The sequence below is a fragment of the Barbus barbus genome (genome assembly GCF_936440315.1).
Source record: "Barbus barbus genome assembly, chromosome: 47".
Taxonomy (NCBI): domain Eukaryota; kingdom Metazoa; phylum Chordata; class Actinopteri; order Cypriniformes; family Cyprinidae; genus Barbus; species Barbus barbus.
In genome coordinates, this window is record NC_136725.1 from 2,813,931 (window position 1) to 2,839,546 (window position 25,616).

Genomic DNA, 25,616 nt, shown 5'->3' on the forward strand with positions numbered 1-25,616 from the left:
AATAATAATATAGATTATACTACAAAAATAAAAACATGCATTATTTAATTAAAATGATAATAATGAATAAATAATGATTTTGGGCTACATCTAACTAATGATCCTAAATTTGTTTCTCAATTAAACAAATGCTTTGGTGATCAATTCTCACTATTAACTACCACTTTTGCCTCAATAAACTCCTATTTTGATGCCTATTAATAGTAATTTAGTTAAGTTTAGGTATGGTGTAGGGTAAAGAGATCTAAAATATGGTCATGCAAAATAAAGCATTAATATGTGCTTTATAAGTGCTAGTAAACAGCCAAGATGTCAGTAATATGCATTCTAGTTAACAGTGAGAACGGGTCCTTAAAATAAATGATTTTAATTTATGCAAACTATATATTAAGTTGCATTAGTTCCTTAGAGAGCCACCAAATGGTGCTATATTTTGGAAGAGCAGATACTGAAGAACCGTTAGCAGGAAAATAAAACAAGTAACATCAGCATTAAAGCGGACACGAGCGAAAGCTCAACATATATTCTGGGGTCAGACGTACAGCACCAGTCATGTGCTTTCCTGCTGTGTGTATATTAGATACGCATTACATCATTACATCAGTTTCAGAATGCAGCAGCAGTATAGTGTGGGTGAAACAATCCCCCACGAGCCCCTGGGCCAGCGTTCCTGTCGCCTGACACAGCAGCTCTTGCAACAGTCTGGTTTTTTTCCTCTTTTGCAGCTGAAGCTCAAATAACAAAGACTGTAAAACCTCCACCCACAACTAAAATATTCTATTAGGGTGGTAATTAACATTTTTTGAGCGCTAAAAAACCCCCTGAAGCTAAATAAGGCTTGTTTCTGCTAAACGCGATTTTGAGAGGTTTTAACTGCTTTAGCACTTCCAGTAACAATCGGCATCAGTGAAATGATTGCAGAGTTTCTGGGAATGGAGCTCTTGTTAGGAGTGACTCTCTGTGCCAGTGTTACAGAATAATTGTGAAATGTAACTGTTAACAATATTTACACTGCTTAAATGTGACTAACCAAAGTGACATCTCTTGCATCATTCATCTGCAGTGCTTCTGGGTGCTTTTGAAGTGTGATAACTGGTCAGTGTTTTTGGCATATATATATATATATATATATATATACTGCATGTATATACACACACACACACACACATATATTCAGGTGTTTAAGTTTTTGATTTATCAAGTTTGAATCATCAGTTTTTTAAAGTTTTTGATTTATCAAGTTACTCTTGATTACTGACAAGGGAAAAAAAAAAGATGTAAAAAGACAATGGAAAATTATTTAAAAAAGTAATATCCTGAAAACAAATGCAGAACAAATAGTTTTATTTCTGCTTTTTGATACTTGGATAAAATTACACTACAAAAATAAACTATAAAGTGGTGTTTACATATATAATTTTCTTGTTATACGTTTCCTTGTTTTGAACATTAGCATGAATAAAGCTGTTTTATGCCAGTGTTGACACACAGACACATTTTACTGCCTGATATTAAACGGCCTGATATTATGAAGAGCAGGATGTAAGATAACGTGCGTAAATACCTGAAGGCAATACTCACTTGGAGGAAGTGAGATAAAGTTTATATTTCAGTACTTATCAGCATTTTCTTGGAGCTTTTTCCATTTTGAATGGTTTTGTTGTTGAATGACATGGAGTATGGATACGTTTTAAGGCTTTATTGCATAAATTACAAATATTCATAACAACAGCTTTTCTAGAAACATTACCCTTAGGGCAAAAACTGGGTGGATGTTGATTGAACAGCTTATATGCATATGTTTAAAGTGAAAGCAGCTTCGATGCATAACATCAGCGCTGATTCCTGGAATCAACCTACCCAACCAGATTTAGTTTGGGTTATATGCTCCTCAAAGTGGACACATCGTCAATAGAGTATAATGGAGTACTGTACATTGTAAAAGTTTCCATTTTGGGTTGATTTGAAATGCACCCTGTATTATTTTAACAGATGAGAACGAACAATAAAAGACTCTTTATATTACGTAAGGAATAGGTAGAAAGTTCACAATGACAACAAAAGGATATACCACGCAAAAAGAAGTTGATCCTCAGGTGAAGGAATCGCTTTCATCTTTCAAACACTTCAGCTCAAACCCTACAGGTTTTACCATCATCGGCAGCGCTCCAAACTTTTCAGATATGCAACATTCTTTACGAGAATCGGCAGCAGTGGCAGGCGATTCAGAAGGCAGCTGCTTGTAATTGGGTTGGTTAGGCCGCAGTTACTCGCCCTTATAGCGAGGAGGACGTTTCTCTTTGAACGCCTGCAAGCCTTCCAGCCTGTCTTTGGTTGGGATCACCTAGGAGACAACAGAGTCGCATATATCAGAGGAACACTGAAGCTGTGCTTCTTAAGAGCTAAATATAGTGGCTTCCTCTGAGTGATCTAGGCCAGCGTTCGCTCTCTTCATGAAGAGCAGTATGTCAACACTTGAAGTGGCTAATACATAAAATTAAAGAATTACATGCATTCTTTTGATAAACTTAAATTTTTAGGCATTTTGGCAGGAGAAACAGGAAAGGGAGGGGAAACCAAATTGGGAAAAGACCTCAAGCTGGGACTCGAACTCCAGTAAATTTGTCAGAGCGCCACCCACATGGAAATGACTCTTGAAAGGTTTATTCAGCATTGTTAAAACAAATTACTCAATGTTGAAAACAAATGGGGTTTTTAATTCTGGAACCCAACCCAACAATATAAGAACAATATTTCATACAACAAAATTGTAGTTTGATTCTCAAGATTCATGGAAATGTTGATTGTGTAAACATACCTGAGCATAACATGCCTCTTCAATAGCTAATCCGGTCTTCAAATCAACCTGGAACAAGTCAACAACATTCACCAGTCTTGTGCCATCAGTTGTCATTCGCAAACTGTTTATATGAACCACAATTACTGTATTAGCCGCTAGAGAACTTAAGTCTGAAATGATGATGAATGCACACACAACACACTTTCTTTTCTCCTTGTAGCTGTGGAAACAAACTATAAATAAGTGCAAGAGCTCCTCATGACAACAAAGAGACCTACTTTTCTAGGTGACCTTGGCATTTCACAAAAAACATAAATATCTGAACCCTTCATTAGAAAAAGAACTCAATTTTAAGAAAATGTCCTTTGGCGTTAGCGGCTCAATAGAGCTCTTTCTGTATGCTGCTCTTCTAAAAATAAAATAAAAAAAGGTCAGACACAAAGAAGCTATTTTGCGCCTTAGTGAAGAATTGTTTTTTTCAACCCAGGCTCATTGAAATGACTGTGTGTGGCAGCATTTGTGCAAAATGATTTGACATTGCTTCTTGCAGGTTTCACTACTCCTTCAAAGTGAAATGTCAGGTGAGTGGCGCTAAAAGCACGTTCGGTTTTATGCAAGACAGAATACTGTAAATCTGGCAAAGTTTTATTACATTGGTTGTTATACACATCATGGCAGTTCTGAAACAAAATGTCCAGTAATTGGTGATAAAAGTTAATCTGGTGTATGGTGTATCAGGTTTGAAATAATGCAGCACGATAGTGTTAACAAAAGCAAATGTGAGATAACAGTGACTTTGCTGAGGCAACCATGCTGTTTTAGATTACTTCTACAAGTCTTTGAGCTCTTTATCTTGTTTGTGTTTTACGGGACTCGAATAAAAGCACTTCGCATCACAAGTACAATGCTTTACCAGGTGTGCTACTGAGCAAGTTTACTTTTTTTAGATAAGCCATACATATGGAGCTGGTTATGTGATGGAAATAGCAAAATGCACGGGTTCACAAATCATGCACTATGATAAAAGGGTTTTGAGGTCATAACATGGTATTGTGCAAGGAACTGTATGGAAATAAGTAATCATAACTTGTGTGATAAAGAAATAAAATCTGTTGGTGCTTTACTGGCATTAGTGTTCAGTTTAGCTGGAAACAGCAGTGAATTGTATGTACAGTCACATTTTAGTTTGGGAACCAATTCTCACTATTAACTAACTATTAACTACGACTTTTGCCTCAGTAAACTCCTAATTAGCTGCTTACTAATAATTAGTAAGGTAGTTAGATATGGGGTGGATTAAAGGATCTAAAATATGGTCATGCAGAATAAGACATTAATATGTGCTTTATAAGTACTAATAAACAGCACATATGTTAGTAATATGCGTGCTACAGTAGTTAACAGTGAGAAGTGGTCCCTAAATTAAAGTGTTACCATATGTACAGATATGTTTTTGGAGTTTTGCAAAAAAAATGCAGGTAGATGCACATTTTTCAAATGCTCTATGTTGGCATTTTCCTCTTTTAATGACTTCAACAAAAAAGCTGAGGAGGTATCTGCTCTGTTAGGTCACTTCCTAAGGGACCTGTGGCCTGAGGGATCTGCGGTGTTGACAGGCCGGCCTCTGGGGTCAAGGTAATGTCATGAAGCAGACTCTCTCTTTGGTATGTCGGATGACAGTTGCAAATGACTTCACATACAAACACACTTTCACTGGTAAGCTTATACATGGAGAAATGAGAGCTGTACAGTAGGTAGTACAGCACAGCGGTTTATCTTATGCATCATAGTATGTCTGTTCTGATATGTTTGCTTACGGACGGCACAATATGAAAATAAACATATCTTTTCAAATAGAGGAGATAATGTTTCCCTTATTTTTTTTTGTGATGCCAATGGCAATAAGATACAAGTCACCTGGTAGCAAATGTCAACACAGACAGGTTGTGTCAAATATCCTCGCTTACAGCACAAGAAAATAACTCTATTTTTGGTCAGATAAGTCACGTGCAATCTTACCTCTATTCCCTGGTTGATTGCTAACTTCGCCATTCGGACTGCAATTGGCCCCTTCAAGAGAACAATCGTCGAAGCTCCATTAGAACAGTGTACACTAAGAAACTCTCTGAATGGACCAGCACAAGTGTTCATACCTGAGGGATGAATTCACGGGCCAGATCCAGAGCTCGCAGATACGCCGCATCTCCAGTCGTATTCTGCTCCACAGCGTGATTCACTAAGCCGAGACTCTTGGCTTCGTCACCGTTCAGCACCCGCGCCGCAAATATCAGCTCTTTAGCTACAGACACTCCTACAGTTCGTGGCAGACGCTGAGTTCCCCCTGCAGCCAGAACATGACAAATGTGACCCTGGAGCACACAACCAGTCTTAAGTCTCTGGGGTATATTTGTACTAATAGCCAACAATACACTGTATGGGTCAAAATTATTGATTTTCCTTTATGCCAAAAATCATTAGGATATTAAGTAAAGATCATGTTCCATGAAGATATTTGTAAATTTTCTACTGTAAATATAACAAAACAGCATTTGTTTTGTGGTAAACTCTAAAAATAGTTCAATCCAAAAGTATTGTTTAGTGTAAAACATGTTGAAGATTAGCAGATAGGCTGTCAATTAATTAAATAAGCCGTTTCCTCTAAAAAGCTGTTTATTCAGCGTAGCGAAGCCTCTCCTCCATTGACATCACTGACAAAAAAACAAGCAAAAAAAAAGCCTCTGGTCCTCCTTCCCACGTACTGCCAGACCGGAAGCGTTAGCATTAGCCATTACGCTTTTTTGGCTAAAAGTTGCGGGCTTGCCTTTTAATGGCTTTGACTGACACAGTTGCTGCATCCCAATTCACATACTATCTGTCCTAAATAGTATACGAAAACAGAATTAGTATGTCCCAAATCATAGTGTATGCCAAAGATTCCCGGATGGTCTACTACTTGAGATTAAAATTCAAAGTGCAGCTCAATGCGCACCCTAACGGCTAATATTGCCCACAACACATTGCGTGGTGCTACAAACACTACAAACACGCATTAAAAAAAGTGTTTAAAAACTACAAATATGGCAGATATGCGAGAACAATTTTTAATAATCAATAGCTAACTTGATTAAAAATATACATATTTAATGTTACAAGCATTATATTTCATTTGTAGCAACATTGTGAACTTTTATAATGATATGTTTGGTCATTAACTTTTAATTGCATCATTATGCAAACATATGAAGAGGGTGGCATGATAGACCCTCGACTTGCAGATCAACGTGCCTCTTAATTTCTCGCCAATATGGTAGGAAATTAAATTAAATGTGGATTTTGTTAACTGTGAGGAGATGATTGACAGTACAGTTTAAACAGTTACAGGGTGCACGTAACTAAGCAACAGAGCGTCTGTTAAAGATGCAGTTATGACGAAGTAGTATGTCCCAAAGCTTGCCTACTATTCTGCTACACACTCAAAAGTATGTAGTTTTTCTTCACAAAAAGAGCACATATTTTTAGGGCATAGTATGAGTAGGCGAATTGGGACGCAGTAAGTGTTTATAAGAGCAGTGCTGCTTTGTTCACAGCGGTATTGCTGCTGTTCCATAAGCGCCACCTGCTGGCAGAGAGTGAATTTGGGTCTCATTCAGCCCGTCTGCTGTTTCGCTTTCATTCAGGTGTTTTATTTAGTATAGTTTCATAAATCTAAAATCAGACCATTCTGCTTTTGCTTCAAATTAAGCAAATAAACAATCAAATACTGCTAATAATGCATGCATGCAGCATTTTGTATGGATCGTGACTGAAATACAGTGCTTGGCTTGATTATTAATTGGAAAGAGCAAAAGCAAAGCCTTAGTTTGTTTATATGAAGAGATTTCTTTTATTTGTATTATTTATTGATTTGTTTTGGGATTTGTTGGCTGGGGACACTTAATTTCCAGCGATATCGTCGACATTGATTGCACAGATGATCTGAAACATTTCTTATTAGTATTGAAAACAGTTATGTTGCTTAATAGGTTTATGGTAACCATGATACAATATTAAATATAAATATCAATTGTTTGACACAATCATCTGAGAAATGCATGTTTAATTCAGTTGCAACAAAAGACTGCATCTCAACGGTGCCTCAGTCCAACTCTCCAAATATCTAGAAACTCTCACGCGATCAGTGCTTGTTGCACACATTGAATGGTGTTGGTCTTTCACCGTTGAAAGACAAGCTCTCATGACCTGTTTCAGCATGATACTGACTCACAGAGGAGGCAAAGCATTAGAAACACCAGTCTCAGAAAACTACCAAACAAAGCTAATTGTTTAATGAGGAGTCTGTAGACTGGGTCTTACAAATGATTGACACAACTTATGGGTTGCACCCATGTTCCTAGGAGCTTTAATTTATTTCAGATGAACCTTAACAAGGAGCTGGACACATGCAACTCAAAAGGCAACCAAGGTCACAGTCAACTTGTACAGAAATGGATGTGATTATGGCCACTGCAATGCAATTCAATTGAGACAGGGAATGCTGCCCTAATCATTTTGTATTCGAGTCAACATTCAAATGAAACAGTTGAAATGAAGGCACGAGGTGAGTGTGTGTCGATGTTTGACAATCTGAACCGGTCTAACCCCATAAGCATGACAAGCTGAAATGTTTTTAAACAATAGCTACAATCCTATCTATTCAACACCCGGAAATGAACTTCGTTGCTATCTAGGAAGTATGTTGAAAACATTTTACCGGTTTAGCTACTCTAGGCATGACAAGTATTTAGAAGGAAAATTTAATGCATTCAAGTTCAAGTTCAAGGCAGTTTTCAATGTTATAAATACTTCTGTAGTCTTCTATCACACAGCTGATGTAAAACTGAAGATTCTCTCATTATTTACTGCAAATATTCTCAATTAAAACCCATATGCTGTCATGTTTTCCCCATAGAAATTAGATGCTTGAATATTTACGCAGATCTTTTCCATCCAGCTACAGAACAGTTCACAGTGAGCAGGGTTGTCAAGTTCTAGGACACAAGCAAGTAAACATCAGATCATATTTAAAAGCAGATCAAATGATATCTGGAATGTAATAAGGATGTTTTTGTGCACTAGATTTCAGGTCCTATGATAAATTACAGTCTGTTCTTCAGACAAATAGCGATAATCACATCTGCATTCCACTTAAAAAATGCCACTGGTTCAAAACTGGTTTCCTTATGTGGCATAACTGAGAGCAGCTGCGTACGATGAGAGATACAGCAAGAGACAGTATGTAGCCTAAAATGGAGAAAGGTTCTGTGGATGGGAAGCTTATCAGTGAATGATTCAAATGCACATATTATCGTCTGGCTTCAGAAGAAGAGTAAAGTACAAGTTAAATGGACCACCTTTATGGCTCTTTGTGTGGGGTGTTTTTATTTATTTATTGCGCTTTCTTGGACATGAATTATTGTTGTATGGAAAATAGCTGTTCGAAGATTGAATATCAAAGAAAACAGCACGACAAAGGTTTGGATAAACATGAAGGAGATTAAATTTTGTGAATTTCTTTAATGAGTCAGGGATGCACATAAGTGGTGTGCAGGTGCGCATACATGACCCACCCCCAAAAAATAATACAATATAATACAATATAATTATAAATATATATATACACATGTATAATACTATAAATTACAAATATTTATTATTTTGTTTATTATTTTAGAAAACAAGTAAAATGCAATAATACTATCATTATCATTAATATATATATTTTTTATTATATTTAATGGGTCACAGTAGGTGCTCCAAACCCAATCTCCAGATGCCCTCTCATGAAAAACTTAAGTGCACCCCATTTTATAATTTCACTGCAAAAATAATTGTTTCGAAAACTTGTTTCAACTTAAAATAATTTGTTATCCCGCTGACTTAAAAGTTTTAGTCAACTTGAAATTTTAAGTTTCTCGATGTTAATTTAAGGGACAGCTGGAATATTTTAGTTGTCTAAACTAAAAATTTGAAGTCAGCGGGATAACAAATTATGTAAAGCTGAAACAACAATTTTTTTTTTTAAAGAGTGATTACAGCAGTTAGCTACAGCCCCCAAATTCGGCATTCAAGGAGTGTAGATATTTGCCCCAAACATAATGAAATATTTTACTTTTGTGAAACTTTGCTTGTTTTACTCTGAGTCTGCGTGCTGCTTGATGACACACAATATTTCATAAATAGGCTTCTTCACTGTAAAAAGTGATAAGTTGACAACTTAAAAAATTGAGGAAATTACTTTTTTTTTCTTTTTACTTGGCAATGGGTTTCCTCAATTTTTTAAAGTTAAGTCAGCATCTCCTGAAGAGTGAAAACACTGTAGGGCTTTTCGCAAACACATTTGGTGCCACTATTGAAATCAAGCAACTTCTGGGTTCCTTTCACATGAATTCACATAATCAGGCCATCTTTTGACTCAGTTGCACAACTCTTACTCAAGCTCTTGGGTGAAATATGTTTACACATGAAAGCGCAGGGACGTGTTGCATAAGTGCTCACTAATAAAGCAGTTCCCAGCCCTCCACGGGCAACTGCCACCTCTCTGGCAAAAAGACACATGAATAAATCATAGTGTTTATGAATCTAGGGCACAGCCGCACCGACTGACCGTCTTTCCAGTTTGACTATATTTCTGTCAGAGCGTTCTTGGACACTAGCGCAAATATTCCACTGCCTTTGTAATTGTAAGAGTGCGTGACTTTTATACAGACAACCACAATATATAAATACAACTATGAGCAATGATAAGACCGATCTATTTTTATTGCAATCTCATTTTATTAGCCATCAATATTTTTTAACAAACAAACATACTATATATCTGTGGCTTTTCAATGGTTTATTAAATATTATGATAATCCCTGATGTTAGAGAATTACAGTAGTAGATCAAATATACATGTTGTAGATCAAACGTTGTTCCCCATATGAATGGATTTGCTACGACTAAACTCAATGACTTGAGCCAGTAACAAACAACACCGTGTAATGCGTCAGAGATTTCGCAAGAAATTCAGGGAAATCCTTGCATCACATCAGTCCCGGCTAGTGAGAAAGTGGCCTTTGCCTTTATACAGCGCATTTACAACAACACCACAAAAAAAAAATTAAAAAAAAAGAAGAAAGAAGATTACCAGAAACAGTGTCAACACGCTGAAGAAAGATGGAGAGCAAAGAGTGTGACAGAGGTTAGCTCAGGGTTGTTTTGAAATCGGCAGCAGAGGCTGGTAAGTGTTACAACATTGCATTCCAAGAAACCAGTGCGGCCGTCAAGAAAAAGCGTCACAGTCAAACATGTGCTGGAGTTCCTGGAAGGGCTACACAATCCTTGCAGCCTTTAATCTAATCTTGTCCAATCTGACAGAGACTCAAAATGCACAGACAAGACATAAACTGTGCAGCGATCGTTCTTCTACTTTCAAATAAAGTGTACATTTTATGATTGAACCTTACGGTTTTTGTTTTACATTGGGCTTTTTTGAGCCTATAATAATGGCCTAAATTCTGAAAAGGAACTAATTTCTTTCTAAATGCAAATTATGGGTCTCATTCATAAAACTCAACACAACTGTGTTCTCATTCTTATAGAAATTGCTACGTAGGCATGTCACGATAACAACTTTTAGTTGTGCGATATATTGCCCCATAAATAATTGCGATAAGCCATATTATTGTCATTTTAAGACCATTTTATGCCACTGAATGTATAATCATAATAAAACCACTTTATAATGCAAGGTCATGGTTTATGGTTTGTTTCCATGATCATATTTAGATCATGGAAATTAAGTATCAAGATGTTAGATACCTTAAAAAAACTTGAATAAATAATAAATAAACATTTTCTAACAAAAAGTGCAAAGTAACAAGTAGAAAAAAGACAAATGAACAAATAATTATATACAGATTTTTTTTCCCTGACCTTTTCTCTGTAAACTAATGATGCACACTAATGCTGAAAAACACTTAAATTGACTTAAATCCCTACTTAGCAGTCAGATCTCCGCATGCACAAAGGAACAGATCCCTAAAGAAGGCCATATCTGCAGATGAATCAAATTTGAATAGCACCTCACAACTACACCACATTATGTGCGAGAATTTTTTTTTTAATGTTATTGTGTTTTTTATAGTGTTTTGTTTTTGTAAATATAATGGGCAATATATTTGCGTCACCAAAAATGATTGAGGTCATGTTCATATATTGTGTGATAAGTCGATATATTGATTATTGCGACGTTTAGTTCAATATCACAATTTACAAAACAAAAAGCAACCGTTTACATAGAAATCATTCTTATTTAATTACTTTAATTGTGCAATGACTCACAAACTAGTGCTGTCAAACAATTAATTGTGATTAATCGCATCCAAAATAAAAGTTTGTGTTTACATAATATGTGTGTGTACTGTGTATATTTATTATATATGAATACACACACATACAGTATATATTTTGAAAATATTTACATGTATTTATTCATATAATTCATATATATTTAATATACAAACATAACATGTTTTTCTGTAATATATGCATGCATAAATAATATATATATACACAGCACACACATATATATTAAGGAAAACAAAAACTTTTATTTTGGATGCGATTAATTGTGATTAATCATTTGACAGCACTATCACAAACACACTTAAAGGCCAGTGAACAAGATAAAACAAGCACATACAAACATCTACTGTAACACTCCACCCCATTTATCTGGTATCGCTGCATTTTGCACTATTTAAAAGGTGTGTCAGACTGATGTCATACGGTTCACAAACAAAAACACACGTCTCACATGTCTCTCCGGTTACAGAAGGCCTCTATACTACTGGCCTGGACTGCCCTTCTGTTCCTCCGCATTGCACACGTAACACCCATTCCCAGCACAGGACAGGAAGTATGAAGAACTATGAAAATAAACAGTATCACACAAATCTTCCCACAGCATGGCTGCCAGTGGATTTTGTGAATTATGACTTCAAGAAAGTCGATCTGAAAATTAAACTTGTCAGTTGATGTATTAGTTAGTTAGTTGATGCATTAACTAATGGGACCTTATTGTAAAGTGTTACCCAAAAAATAAAAAAGGTGAATCAGCATTCAAGATAATTGTTTTCACTTCTAAAGACTCATTCAGAGTGCATGTGATTTCATATTTGATGCAATAATGTGTGGACCTGTGACAAACAGAGATGGTTTAATCTGATCTGTGCAACAGTCCTTCTGAAGAATCTGGGCCAGGCTAACCAAAGCATATTGAGGTACTGAAAAGTGGGTCAGTGGATCTGTCATTAACTCACTCGTACTTGTTTATTATAAAGGAATGACTTTACTTACTGTAGAGTTAATCAGTAAGGAGATTGTGATGTTTCTTTACTGCTGTTATATACGCTTACGAGTGCCTGGAACTACTTAAAGGGACAGTTCATCGGAATTCTGGCATCATTCACTCACCCTCAAGTTGCTCCAAACCTGTATGAGTTTCTTTCTCCTGCTAAACCCCCCAAAAAAAGATATTTTGAAGAACGCTGGTAACCAAACAATTGATGGTAGCCACTGACTACTGTAGTAGTTTTTTCCGTACTGTGGATGTCAATGGGTACCATCAAATGTTTGATTACCAACATTCTTCAAAATATATTTTTTTTTAGTAAACTCATACAGGTTTGTACAACTTGAGGGTGAGCAAATGATGACAGAGTTTATATTTTTTGGGTGAACTGTGGTTCTGGGCCTCATCTCCAACAACGATGAGACCGCATACTTGGACGAGGTAGAGAGACTCACATCATGGTGCCAGGACAACTGTCTCTCTCTGAATGTGAGCAAAACTAAAGAGCTGATCATGGACTTCAGGAAGAGACAGCAGCAGCCCTACACTCCTCTTATGATCAGTGGGACCCCTGTGGAGAGGGTGAGTAGCTTCAAGTACCTCGGTGTAAACATCTCCGAGAACCTGACTTGGACTACACACATCCAAACTCAGGTAAAGAAAGCCAGGCAAAGACTGTACCATCTGCGACAGCTGAGGAAATTCAGGGTCTCACCAGCAATCCTGAAAACTTTCTATTCAGGGACCATAGAAAGTGTATGGACTCAGTGCATCTCAGTGTGGTATGGAAACAGCTCCAATCAGGACTGCAAAGCACTACAGAGAGTTGTGCGCTTAGCTGAGCGCATCTCAGGGTCTGCTCTCCCCTCTCTGCAGGACATCTACCTCAAACGCTGCAAAAATAGAGCTGTCAAAATCATCAAGGACTCTAATCACCCTGGTAACCATCTATTCACTTTGCTTCCATCTGGTAAGCGCTTCCGTAGCCTGATGGCAAAAACTGAGAGACTTAGGAGGAGCTTCTTCCCCCAGGCCATCAGGCTCCTAAACTCTAACTCTGTGTCATAACATCACTTGACTCCATGTAAATATCACCATATCAATAGCTATTCATAATTTTTCTCTACCTCATATTGCTGCTATTATATACCCTGTACAACTTTTTTGCACATTATTTTGCACATTCCTCTTAGTACTATTTAAGTCAACAACATACTGACCTGCACATTTATATTTATATTTTTTATCTATCTTTTTATTTTATTTTATTTTTTTCTACTTTTCTTCTCTTAATATTTGTATACTTTATAATTGCACTGTCCTTGGAGCGGACCTGACCTACATTTCACTGCTGGTTATACTCTGTATAATTGTGTATGTGACGAATAAAACTCTTGAATTGAATTATGAATTGAATTAACTATATCCACAGTAACTAGATAAACTTAGTTGACCAAAATTTTAAAAATAAATAAAATGCTTGTAGGGATGTGCAATACTACACATTTTTAAAATCGACTAGCCATTAAGGCCACACCAACAACTTAAGAAATCCCAGTATAATTAGGCTGGTTTCCGTCTAAAAACAACTTTTGTGACATGAGAATGTACAGAGTCTAAAAGCACAGCATGGTAATTAAAACACTTCAGCCAAACATACTGGAACTTAAAAAAAAAAAAAAATCTGGTATTTTATCTAATTAATTAATTTATGGTCAGATTTCAAATTTGACAGTTTACCATGGTCTAAAAATCCCTTATATGGGTTTTTAAAGAATTTTAATTTCACTGTGATTTAATTTGCAAGAAAGCAGTAGAGGTGACGATTTATTATGAAACCACACAACTAGGATTATGATTGAAATATTGTATATTACATCTGCAAATGAACAAAAGTAACTTTGTCAGAACTGCTAACTGCACATGGAAATAGAGCAAAACAGCAGCTCTTACAAACTCCAACTAGGTTTATTGGAAATATGTGCCTCAATCTACATTTTCACTAAACTCCAAAAACACTCCTATAAATACAATTTACTGCAGTTTCCAGCTAAAATGTACACTAGAATCAAATACCATAATATCTATTCCATTTCACACAAATTATGATTATGGGGGCGAATTATTGATTAATAAACACTTATTTTTGTTATGGTATGACCTCAAAATGATTTCACCATATAGTGGATGTTTTGTAAACAACATTGATGTTTGCATCACATATGCAGCACTATGTGTGTGGCTTTTCTGACATAGTATGCATGCTCGGTAGCGCACCTGGTATTGCACACTCAGATACAAAGACCTACAAAGACTCTTCTCTTATAAAAACTTGACCGGTCAACATAAATGTGACCCCGGAGCTCAAAACCACTCATAAGTAGCAAGGGTATATTTGTAGCAATAGCCAACAATACATTGTATGGGTCAAAATTATAGATTTTTCTTTTATGCCAAAAATCATTAGGATATTAAGATCATGTTCCATGAAGATATTATATTCTTTGGTCACCAATGCCTCATATGCTAGAACTGGAACTGCAGTTTCCTTCTCATAGACCACGCCATGGTATAAACAATATCAATATTTCTAATGTCGCAAAGACGAAGCAGTTAAAGTTTGTTATGATCTTTAAAATCTCAAAGGAAGGCCCAAATCCAGGTCACCCCTGCTCTTACCCATTGGCATATTGATGAGTGCTGAAGGCATGTGGCCATGTGATTTGTCAGTCCAGGGTGTGAATATTCCTTGCTATTCTGACCCCACTATGTGCGGAGTCATTGGAAATAAGCTTCATGCGGTGAAGAGGCTGGCATGTTTAAGTCAGCCACAGGCTACGCTCCCATATACTCTTTAATTCAGTACCCATAACTGGAAATGTTGATTTATCAAACCCTAAAAGGAACATGCCCTGACTCAATAAAGCAGAGGGAAACCACCGCAGGTCTGAAGTAGTTCAACCAGAAATCAAAGTTCTGTCATCATATACTCAATGGCCCTTTATCCATACAATGATAGTAGTGGCATGGCTCCAAAACCTATACACACAATACACAATAAAAGAACCTTAAAGGGGTCATGACATGAGAAATCAAATTTGCCTTGATCTTTTGGCATATAAGAGGTCTTTGTACGATTACAACATCCTGCAGGTCTCATAGCTTAAAGGAACACTCCACTTTTTTTGGAAATAGGCTCATTTTACAACAGATAAACAGTTGAGTTTTACCGTTTTTGAATCCATTCAGCCGATCTTCGGGTCTGGCGGTAGCACTTTTAGCTTAGCTTAGCATAGATCATTGAATCTGATTAGACCATTAGCATTTGGTCATCCAAAATTACTAAAGAGTTTCGATAATTTTCCTATTTAAAACTTGACTCAGTTACATCGTGCACTAAGACCGAATGAAAAAAATGAAAAGTTGCGATTTTCTATGCTGAAATGGCTAGGAACTATACTCTCGTTCCGGCATGATAATCAAGGAACTTTGCTGTTGTACCATGGGTGCAGCAGGCGCAGTGATATTACACAGCGCCTGAAGTAGTACCCAGCTAGGTAACTAGTTATGATATAGCTGGGGACTACTTCAGGCGCTGTGTAATATAAACAAAGCTCCAAATTTTCAAATTGACCCGGAACAGTACATAAGGGTTAAGGGACACGCCCCTTAAAACAGGTCGTTTTAGACAAAGGGTAGTTTTTCCACATATTTGTTTTTTTGTTCAAAAAATACTTTATTAACATTATAAGCAAACCTCAAGCAACATATTAAAATAATCCATGTCATGTCTTTAAATGTAGTCCTTATGTCCCACATGCATTATTTTTTGAAGGCAGATTGAAAGTTATTTGGTCATTCACTAAAAAGAGTCTCCTCCTTTACAGACAACTTTTATCTTATTTTTTTATTTATTTTTTGGCCATTGTTACAAAAAAGCAGAACTGTAACTGATCCTGTGCTCCAGTAAATAACATTTTTCAGATGTTCACAAAGATGCAACACTCATATCTTCAGATAACAGGTCAAACAAATTGGTTCAAAACAGCACAACACCTAACCAAAAAAAGTATTGTGCTGACGTCTTCGCCACGGTTTTTCCAGGGTCTCTCAGCCTAATAAAGCTCTGACTGGTTGGGCGTGTGCCAAAGCTCTGGTGACCTATTTTCATCCTGAAGACTGCAGGTCAAGCCTTGAGCGATAACCTCACTGGCTGTCTGGACTGACACTATATACTGAAACACAAATACTTTCCAACTCAACTACATGTACCTAGATAGGGAACTGGAAAACATGCCACTGGTTTTGTCTTCACCCAATAAATCATAACCATAACAAATCTGTCTGTTGCAGAATAGTCCTGTATCTTATGAGCTACAGTTGCCCCAAAAGTATTTGGACACTTGAACATTTCTAAACGGCACCTGGTTTGATTTTGGTATCTAATGCAGTGACATCTGCAAACAAACAACGACATTCTCTCGAAAAATAACATCCATTTTCTTTGCATTTTGGCAATGTTAAGATGATTTTAGTGAACAGATTAATTTAATTCCCTGCAAGTTCAAACAGGAGCAACCACAGGTGTGGTTTGCCACATTAATAGTTGTTACATTAAGACAACCACAAAGCATCCACATTCTTTGTCTAGATTTTTTAATAGTATATAATTATAATATACTGTATATTGAATTTGGAGCACAAATCTTTACTATGCAGTACTGTCTTCAACACTGAAAATCTGTGAAAATCACTTACATCAGAAATATTTACAGTTCTGCTGCTATTCTAACTTTAGATACAAAGCTACAGTTGTGTGCATAAGTTTACACACCCCTTGCAGAATGTGCAAAATGTTAATAATTGAAACAAAATAAGAGGGATCATGAAAATTGCATGTTATTTTTTTATTTAGTACTGTCCTGAATAAGCTATTTCACATAAAAGATGTTTACATATATTCCACAAGACAAAATAATAACTGAATTTATAAAAAACCCCACCCCATGAACCCAAAAGTCGACATACCCTTGAATCTTAATACTGTGTGTTGTTTCCTGGATGATCCACAACTGTCTTTCTGTTTTGAGATAGTTGTTCATGAGGCCCTCATTGGTCTTGAGCAGTTCAACTGTCTGCTGTTCTTTAGAAAAATCCTCCATTCTTTGGTTTTCCAGCATCTTCTGCATATTTGAACCCTTTCCAACAGTGACTGTATGATTTTAAGATCCATCTTTTCACACTGAGGGCAACTGAGGGACTCATACACAGCTATTACAAAAGGTGGAAACATTTACTGATGCTCAAGAAGGCAACACGATGCATTAAGAGCTTGGGGGTGTAAACTTGTGAAAAGTATGATGATGTGTACATTTTTCTTATTCTGTTTAAAGATCAGATTTTTTTCATTTGGTACTGCACTTAAGAGGCTACATAAATGCTTAAATGTTTCCCAGTTATATACCAATTGCCCCCAGTGTGGAAAAAATGGATCTCAAAGTCATAGTCACTTTTGGAAAGGGTTCAAATATGCAGAAGATGCTGGAAAACCAAAGAATGTGCAGGAGCTGGAGGATTTTTCTGAAGAATAGCAGGCGAGGGACTCATGAACAACTCAGAAATCAGATCACAAAACAGAAAGACAGCCCTGGATCTTCCAGGAAACAACACACAGTATTAAGATTCAAGGGTATGTAAACTTTTGAACGGGGTCATTTTTTTATAAATTCAGTTATTATTTTGTCTTGTGGACAACATCTGTTATGTGAAATAGCTTATTCAGTATTAAATAAATTAAAAATAACCTGCAATTTTCATGATCCCTCTTATTTTGTTAAAATGATTAACAGTTTCCATTTTTTGTCCAGGGGCATGTAAACTTATGAGCACAACTGTATAATTGAAACGAAATAGCAACTTAAGGAAATGATGCACAGATGTTTTAAAGAAGACATCTCTTTGAATAATAATTTTATTGTGTTCGGTTTTCCTTTTCCTAGCAGTTGGAAATATTTGGCCCAGTTTGTTATTATGAGATACAAGCTGTGCTCCGAAACCTAGTAAGCTGCCTTATAGGTCTGTTACAATACACACATTTTTTTGATATGATACACAAGTCTCATGATATGACTCAATAAAAAGGGATGCAAAAAGTTTCCAATTAAACTTTACTGAAACACTAGACACAAACTAAACTTATTTTATTACCTAAATGACTTGCTGTCTACATTGACAATTGCCTGTAAGCACACTAACTGAGAATCTCTGAATGGGTGAATCTGAATTCATTCAATCATTTACAGCGAGATCATAGCACTGTTCTTCCTCACCTTTGGTTCAAACCAATGCCAAAACAATAAAGAAGACAACTGATCACACAATTCTTTGATTTTCAGAATAATTGAGAAGTAATTACAAATACAGAGGGAGGCACTTACCAGCGCCTGGGATGATGGCTAATTTAGTCTCAACTAGTCCCATCTTAGCAGAGCTGGCTGTAAAATAGGTCAAAGTGTGGAGAATCAGTTAGACTATTTGTTTTCAAAGAGATAAATCTCAGAAGACCCTGAAAAATATGAATGCCTTCTGAAATCACACATTTTAAATCAGGTAAACAGCAATAAAATATACAGGCTTATGATGGATAAATATAAAATAAAATGTCTTTGTATTATTTATTATCAATAATTAATACTTTAGTGATAATTACTTACTTTCTTGTGACACTGAACAGCACATGAATAAACTGATCAACAAGTGAAAGCAGTTTCATTTGTTTTGGATAAAAAAATCATCTTCCACATGCATAAATGTAAAACTTAAACTTCACAAACAAGTTTGTTTTTTATTCAGCACATTAAATATGAACCGTTATGTTTCGTTCTCACACCTGTCAAAATACTCAAAGGCAGCCAGTTTATTTCACAGTTTGAAACCATGAAAACAATTTCAGAGGCATCTGAAAAGAGCACCAAATAATATTCCACATTTTTTTTTTTAATACTTTTAAGGCATTCTATAAACATTTCTTACAGCAGCACAACTTTGAGTCAATGTGCAATTATTACACTGAATATAGACCTTAAATTTCCACATTTGAAAAAAACATATGTTGTGTGAAAACATATGGTGTGAAATGCATTCGAAGACCTGTTATAGCATCATGCACAGACTTCCTAAATCTAAATCTGGGTGTGAGAGGAGAACGCATGAAAGAAGCCATCTGCTATCTGACAGCGTAATGAAGAAATGTTAATTCACAACACTGAGTGAACCAAGATACCCTTATTAAACCATTAAAGGGGTCATGACATGAGAAATCAAATTTGCCTTGATCTTTGAGCATATAAGAGGTCTTTGTACGATTAAAAAATCCTGCAAGTTTTAAGCAAAGCATTTATTTAATCAAGCTCCAAAAACGTCTCATTCTGTGTGTGTGCAAAAATCTTTAACATTATAAGTAAACCTCAAGGAACATATTAAAATAATAATTTAAAAAATCCATGTCATGACCCATTTAAATCATTTTAGGTTGTTGTTGATCCCACACTTGTCCTGATTTGCAGTGGAGCTGAACTACAACATAACCAGCTTGAGCATCTCTGACATGGATTTACACTCGAAGCATGTGCCAATAATAATACTCTGTATTTAACTCAAATCATTCATTTTGAACTGAGTGAATCAGCTGTGTTCATATAAACTCATGAGATGAACCACATGCTCTACCTGCCACTCTGATGTCACAGGCAAGAGCCATTTCAAGACCTCCTCCAAGAGCCGCCCCATCAATGGCTGCAATCGTTGGCATGGGAAGAGTACCTAAAACATTTCATCAAACGGCCAAAACTGGATTAACCATTAAATGAACAGTGAACGTCTCATATATCAACACCTTTCTAGTTTACAGTCAATTGTTTGTTAGTTTTTAATGGCTGAGCTGATATCTAGAGAGCAGGGTTTCCATTGGCTGAAAAAATGGAGCTGTAATAACAACCAATGACAGCTAATAGGATGTAAAATACATTAGCCGTTTATTAATAATTAAACTCTTCGAAACATTATCCATCTCTGCAACTGGTATTTACATTGTACTATTACACAATGACCTTAAGCATAATGTGACTCTAACTTAATAAATATTAGCTGTTTGGTTAAATAATTGGCCATATCAAATAAATTCGAGGAATACCTATTAATATTTCAAGTTTGATGTTTTCAGCGGTTTAACTTACCAAGTTCTGTTATTAGTGTTCTTGCTTTAGTAACAAATGGTCCTACTTCACTCTGCTGCATCTTTGCTCTTTCTTTTAAGTCTGCGCCTGTTCAGACAAACATGTGTTGATGCAAAGTTGTGTTCTTGTGAAAGACATTGAAAATCAGCTGATTTTAGTTCAAAGATCTGTGTGCTTGGAATAATGAAACGGGCATTGGTTAGTACATTCACATTGGTTTGCCTTGTCAAATTTAAAGGCAAGTTTACTTCAATTCTGAACTGACTAATGCAGCAATGAGTAATCTGTATGATAACTTTTAATGAGAGGATCTGAGGCCTGTTGCTCAAAGCCGGTTTCAAGTTTTACCCAGGTAAGTGTGTTTTTATTTTCAGCAAACTCTGAGTTTTTGGGCTCAAGAAGGTGGGTTGGCTTTGAGTGGTAACTTACGCTACACAGCTACCCTGCTCCAGAGCAGGTTTTATTCTGGGTTAGAAATCGCAAACCCAAACTGGACCAATCAGCTGTGAGCAAAGTGTCATATATCAGATGCAATTTTTTCACCCCCATATCTCTTGCTAAAAATTAAAGCAGTTTAGAGTAGAAGAATTTCAGAGACTAATTATTATATCGGAGTTAGTCAAGATGAAAAAAGACGCTCATTCAGCATCAGTTTCAGTGGCGTAGATGGTAAGGTGCATGCTTATTGACGCGTTCGACCCGAGTTCGAACCATTTTTCTCCCTTTTCAAATCTCATTTCGCATCAGAAAGGCATTTATTTTCAATAAAAATTAAGGAAATAATCAAAAAGCTGAAAATAAGTGTAATGAGTTTTAAATAGAATCTATCGCTATTTACACTGCCTTATTATATGAATTATAATTATTCATAATTCTATATTTTTAAAAATTATTATATGAGCTGGCAATTAATTTTAAATTAGCATTTTAATTAATTTAAATATTTACAAAGCCCATAAATAAGTTTCAAGTTTCAGCTTTTAAAATGACTAATCAATATGCATTTTCTTTTGAGCTTTTGGATTTGTGTGGTTTTGTCAACTCTAAACCTAATCTGAAACTCAGAGTTTGTTCATCTAGCTTCATGCAACAGGCCACTGGTGACTCATTTATAGACAAAAAAAAAGTATTTACTATTATCCCTTTTATCCTTTTTTATAGTGCTGTCAAATGATTAATCGCGATTAATCGCATGCAAAATATAAGTTTTTGTTTACATAATATATGCGTGTGTACTGTGTATATTTATTATGTATATATAAATATATACATGCATGTGTGTATTTATATATAAATATTATAATATACACAGTACACACGCATATATTATGTAAACAAAAACTTATATTTTGGATGCGATTAATCGTTTGACAGCACTACTTTTTTAATAAATAAGCTTTTAATAAATATGCTTTTGAAAATTTCCTCAGAATGTAATAATGCTCTTTTTGTGTGTTCAAATGTATTTTTGCTATGCAAACTGGATTCAAGTCAATGTTCACCAAACGTTCGTATGCAGCAGATGAAATTTCACATGTACTAGTGTTTTTGCTGTCATTTGCATTGGTATAAATGGTATGAAGTTAAGCGTCACTACATCTTAATTACGTACGATTCCCAATTCAACATATTTTGAAGGCCATGTTTGTTTTCAGTCTATCAGCTAAAAAGTAACAACTTTATCCACCCATGTACCCAACTTCTCTTGACTAAAACCAATAATATCATACCAACACTAGGTGGATGTTAGTGTAACCCACACAATCCAATCAAACCCAGTAAAGTTGTATACAATTTGCATTAAACACTTCAGTGGCTAAATACCTGCACAGAATATCCCAGGCACCATACTGCACAAAACTACAGTAAGCACTTTGTTGTCCTTCTTCAATGACTCGAGAGCTTCTGACATCTAGCAAAAACAAAACAAATCATAAAAAGTGGGATATTATGTATGTTCCAGTTCTCATTTGTTATCTAATCAAATTCTACCATTCGTGCCTCAGAGATGATGGAAGGAGACACATGGCCAGAATTTGGGTCCACTGTTGTAAGGAATATTTATCATTTAGTAGACACTTTTATCCAAAGCGACTGAATATACTATTCAGGCACAATAGTACACTCTAAAGACATTCAGAGACCCGTTACCACAACTTAAATTAATGGTTTCAAGTTAAAAACTGATTTAATGAAACATTTAGCTGCGAACATTGTCAACAGAACTCATTACATTGTGCATAATTTCAACTAGAACTTCTGTGTTAATTGATTTTTTTAATATAATGATAAGCTGTATTAATTGAATATAACAGTGGGTTTCACAGCATGCTTTGAATAGGACTGGAGAATAAATGTTGAAATGAAGTGTTTTAGTAAAGGGAAAGGCCTGTGAGTGTTTAATGCTGTTATGCTTGATATTTAAAAGCATTTCTGTTATGCTGACGTTTTTGTGGTTACATTGTGCTAAAGACTAGCGCTTCTGGTTTAGGTTCTGGGTTGCTAATAAAGTAGTTAAATTTAACGTGTCATGCTATCTGAACAGAAATAGATAAGTGGATATTTTTTTGAGTAATCAACTTAAAAATGCGTATGTCACAAATTTAGTTCCTTCTAAAGTTATTTCACAGTTGAACAATTTCATTAGAAGTAGCTCCAACTCAAAAAGATTGATGCAAACTGTTGCATTTTTTTGCGTCAAAGCATTTGTTTTTAGAGTGTAGAGGCAATTCTAAAGTGCATCAAAGAATACCAAGGTACTTTTGAAAGATGTCACGACTCTCAATACTTCTTGACACTTTTTTGAAAGGGGTCATCGGATGCCCATTTTCCACAAGCTGATATGATTCTTTAGGGTCTTAATAAAAAGTCTGTAACATACTTTGGTTAAAATTTCTCAATGGTAGTAAAAACACCATTTTTTCCCTGTCAAAAACAGCTGTTTTCAGCAAGCTTTATTTTAGTCCGTCTTGCTTTAAATGCTCTGCTGACTCCGCCCCTCTCTTCCATGGAGTGATGAGCAGACTGTAAACTTCTAAACTAGCACGTTATTAGGAACGGAGATTTGCAAAGATTCATAAAAACCCTTATACTCACTTCTTCTGTCGATAAAGCTGGATCACGAATGATTCGGGCGAACACAGACACGTTTATGTAGATTCACTTCAAAACGAAAGTAACATTAATCCTCTGTGTCTTCAGCGGCTCAGATGTCGGGAGTAAATAACGACTGCTATGTTCATTATTACATCCAACAACTAAACACTTCAATCGCTTAAACTGAGACATCTTGTCTTCCCCTGCACCGGCGGACAGCTCTCAGCTCACTCAGGGCGGTCTAAGGTAAGACGGTCTTGTCAATCAACTATCGTGGGAGGGGCCTGTACAGAACTGCCTCATTCTGACAGGAATCTCAGAACAGCCTGATTTGAGAAAGGAGATTTTAAAATAGGGACTTAAAAAAAAAACACTGGGTGGATTTTTATCATTATAGGATGATGTGTACACACGCTTCCAAAACACATTTATGTTCAAACAACTTGTAAAGTGAATTTTGCATCCGATGACCCCTTTAATTATTAGGAGCTCATGTAGAAGCCAATAGTGATTATTACATTTAGACAAGTAACTGTAAAAATACTCACCATCGTAACAAGATTTTTGCTGATGGCATTTTTAGACTGAGGCCGATTAATCCCCAAAACAACAATCCCTAAAACACAATAAAGTCAACAAATTGAAAAGTAAAATGCATGAAAAATTAAAACAGCCTAATATAGTTAGGAACATTTAATAATAGTGAGAGTTTTGTTTAGATTTAGAATTCTAAACTCAGGCATTTATTAAAGACAGTAGCAGGGCACTGAAAGGGTTAAATAATGGGGCATTGCGCGAGAAGCTGCAGAGTACGTGTCTGGATTGCATATGAATCCGATGCACAAACTCTGATCTCTCTGGTGCTCTACCGGAGTCATCCCCGTCCAGGTGTCTAACGATAAGGTCATCTCCAGGCTTAACGTCGGAGCTGTGCAGTCGCGCACAATGAGGCGCTCTCTTGGTTAGAAACGCGTGCAAACCACTGTCCGATCCGCACACGCCGCTGATAACGTTTATTTGAGATAGGAAAGGCTGAAACAGAGCTCTGCACTTCACTAAAGACGCCATGCTTCGGCTCTCCTTGGCTTTCACCTCTGAACTGCGAGTGACGTATTTGTTTCCGGTCACGCGGATTCTCACGAAATAAGCAGAGGGATGAACTTCAGCATACTGATCTGTAGGTAAAATATACAGCCATTTATAAAGACCTGTACGCCGTTTGTCATTGATATAGCTTTACTCACTTACAAATCTAGCATTCTGGCGTATGATTCCTCACAAGAGCCAACAACATGCATAGTACAATGTCAAGTAGCATCTAGTATGCAGAGTTTCCTCATTATTTACAAACCTATGGTTCTACTGCCTAGAGAATGTTATAGGTTCACCCTCAGGAAGGAAAAACATGGTTTGCATCAATACCAGTGCATTTTATCACCTGTTCATAACCATTGAAGAGACATTCATCCAAAAATGTCTGTGCTTCTATTCCGTCTTTGTTAATAATTTGTACAGTCAATGGTAATTAATGACATTTCTAATAAGTAAATCTGCTTTCCTGAAGCAAAAACCAGTTGAGAACCACCACTGGTTGAAGGCCTAGTTTAGGCTGATTATCAAAAGGACATTGATTTTCCATGTTTTTTAGTTTATTTCATTTATTTAACTGGGACCATGCATGTTGCGCCAGAGTTAGCTATAAAGCTAATTTGCATCTGCAGTCCCTGGGCAGGATGTTGTTACAAAACTACGATACTCCATCATACACAATACCATACAATATATCATAAGTGTAGTTTTAAAAATAGAAAATGGTGTACAAACCAAAGACAGTTTTCTTTAATTTAGTCAAACAGTCACCTCGGATGACCTAGTCTCCCTAATATTGTCCTTACATTTTTTCATTTTGCTATTAATGTTTTAATACACTGAACACATTTAGGTATAACTTTCTATAAAGTCTAGATATATAATGCGTTATAAAGATTGACACATTAAAATATATGCATGATGTTTAATAGTTATAATGTATTGTAAAGCTCATATCTTGACATTGGTAAAGATCTGCATATTATTTGACTAAATCTTAACAGGGGCGGTTGTTCAGATT

The 25,616-nt window shown here is 36.0% G+C and overlaps 1 protein-coding gene across 1 annotated transcript; it reads right to left on the bottom strand.

Moving 5' to 3' along the window:
* Positions 1 to 1,170: 1,170 nt before the first annotated feature.
* On the bottom strand, positions 1,171 to 24,672 carry auh (AU RNA binding protein/enoyl-CoA hydratase). Its single transcript, XM_079410173.1, has 10 exons — positions 24,376 to 24,672; positions 24,055 to 24,122; positions 22,235 to 22,322; positions 20,411 to 20,497; positions 19,905 to 19,997; positions 18,614 to 18,670; positions 4,954 to 5,141; positions 4,820 to 4,870; positions 2,819 to 2,866; positions 1,171 to 2,344 (listed from the first exon to the last, which is right to left on the bottom strand). Exons 1-10 carry the CDS (start codon positions 24,572 to 24,574, stop codon positions 2,267 to 2,269), a joined length of 957 nt encoding a protein of 318 aa, XP_079266299.1. The 5' UTR covers positions 24,575 to 24,672; the 3' UTR covers positions 1,171 to 2,266.
* Between the last annotated feature and the right edge of the window lie 944 nt (positions 24,673 to 25,616).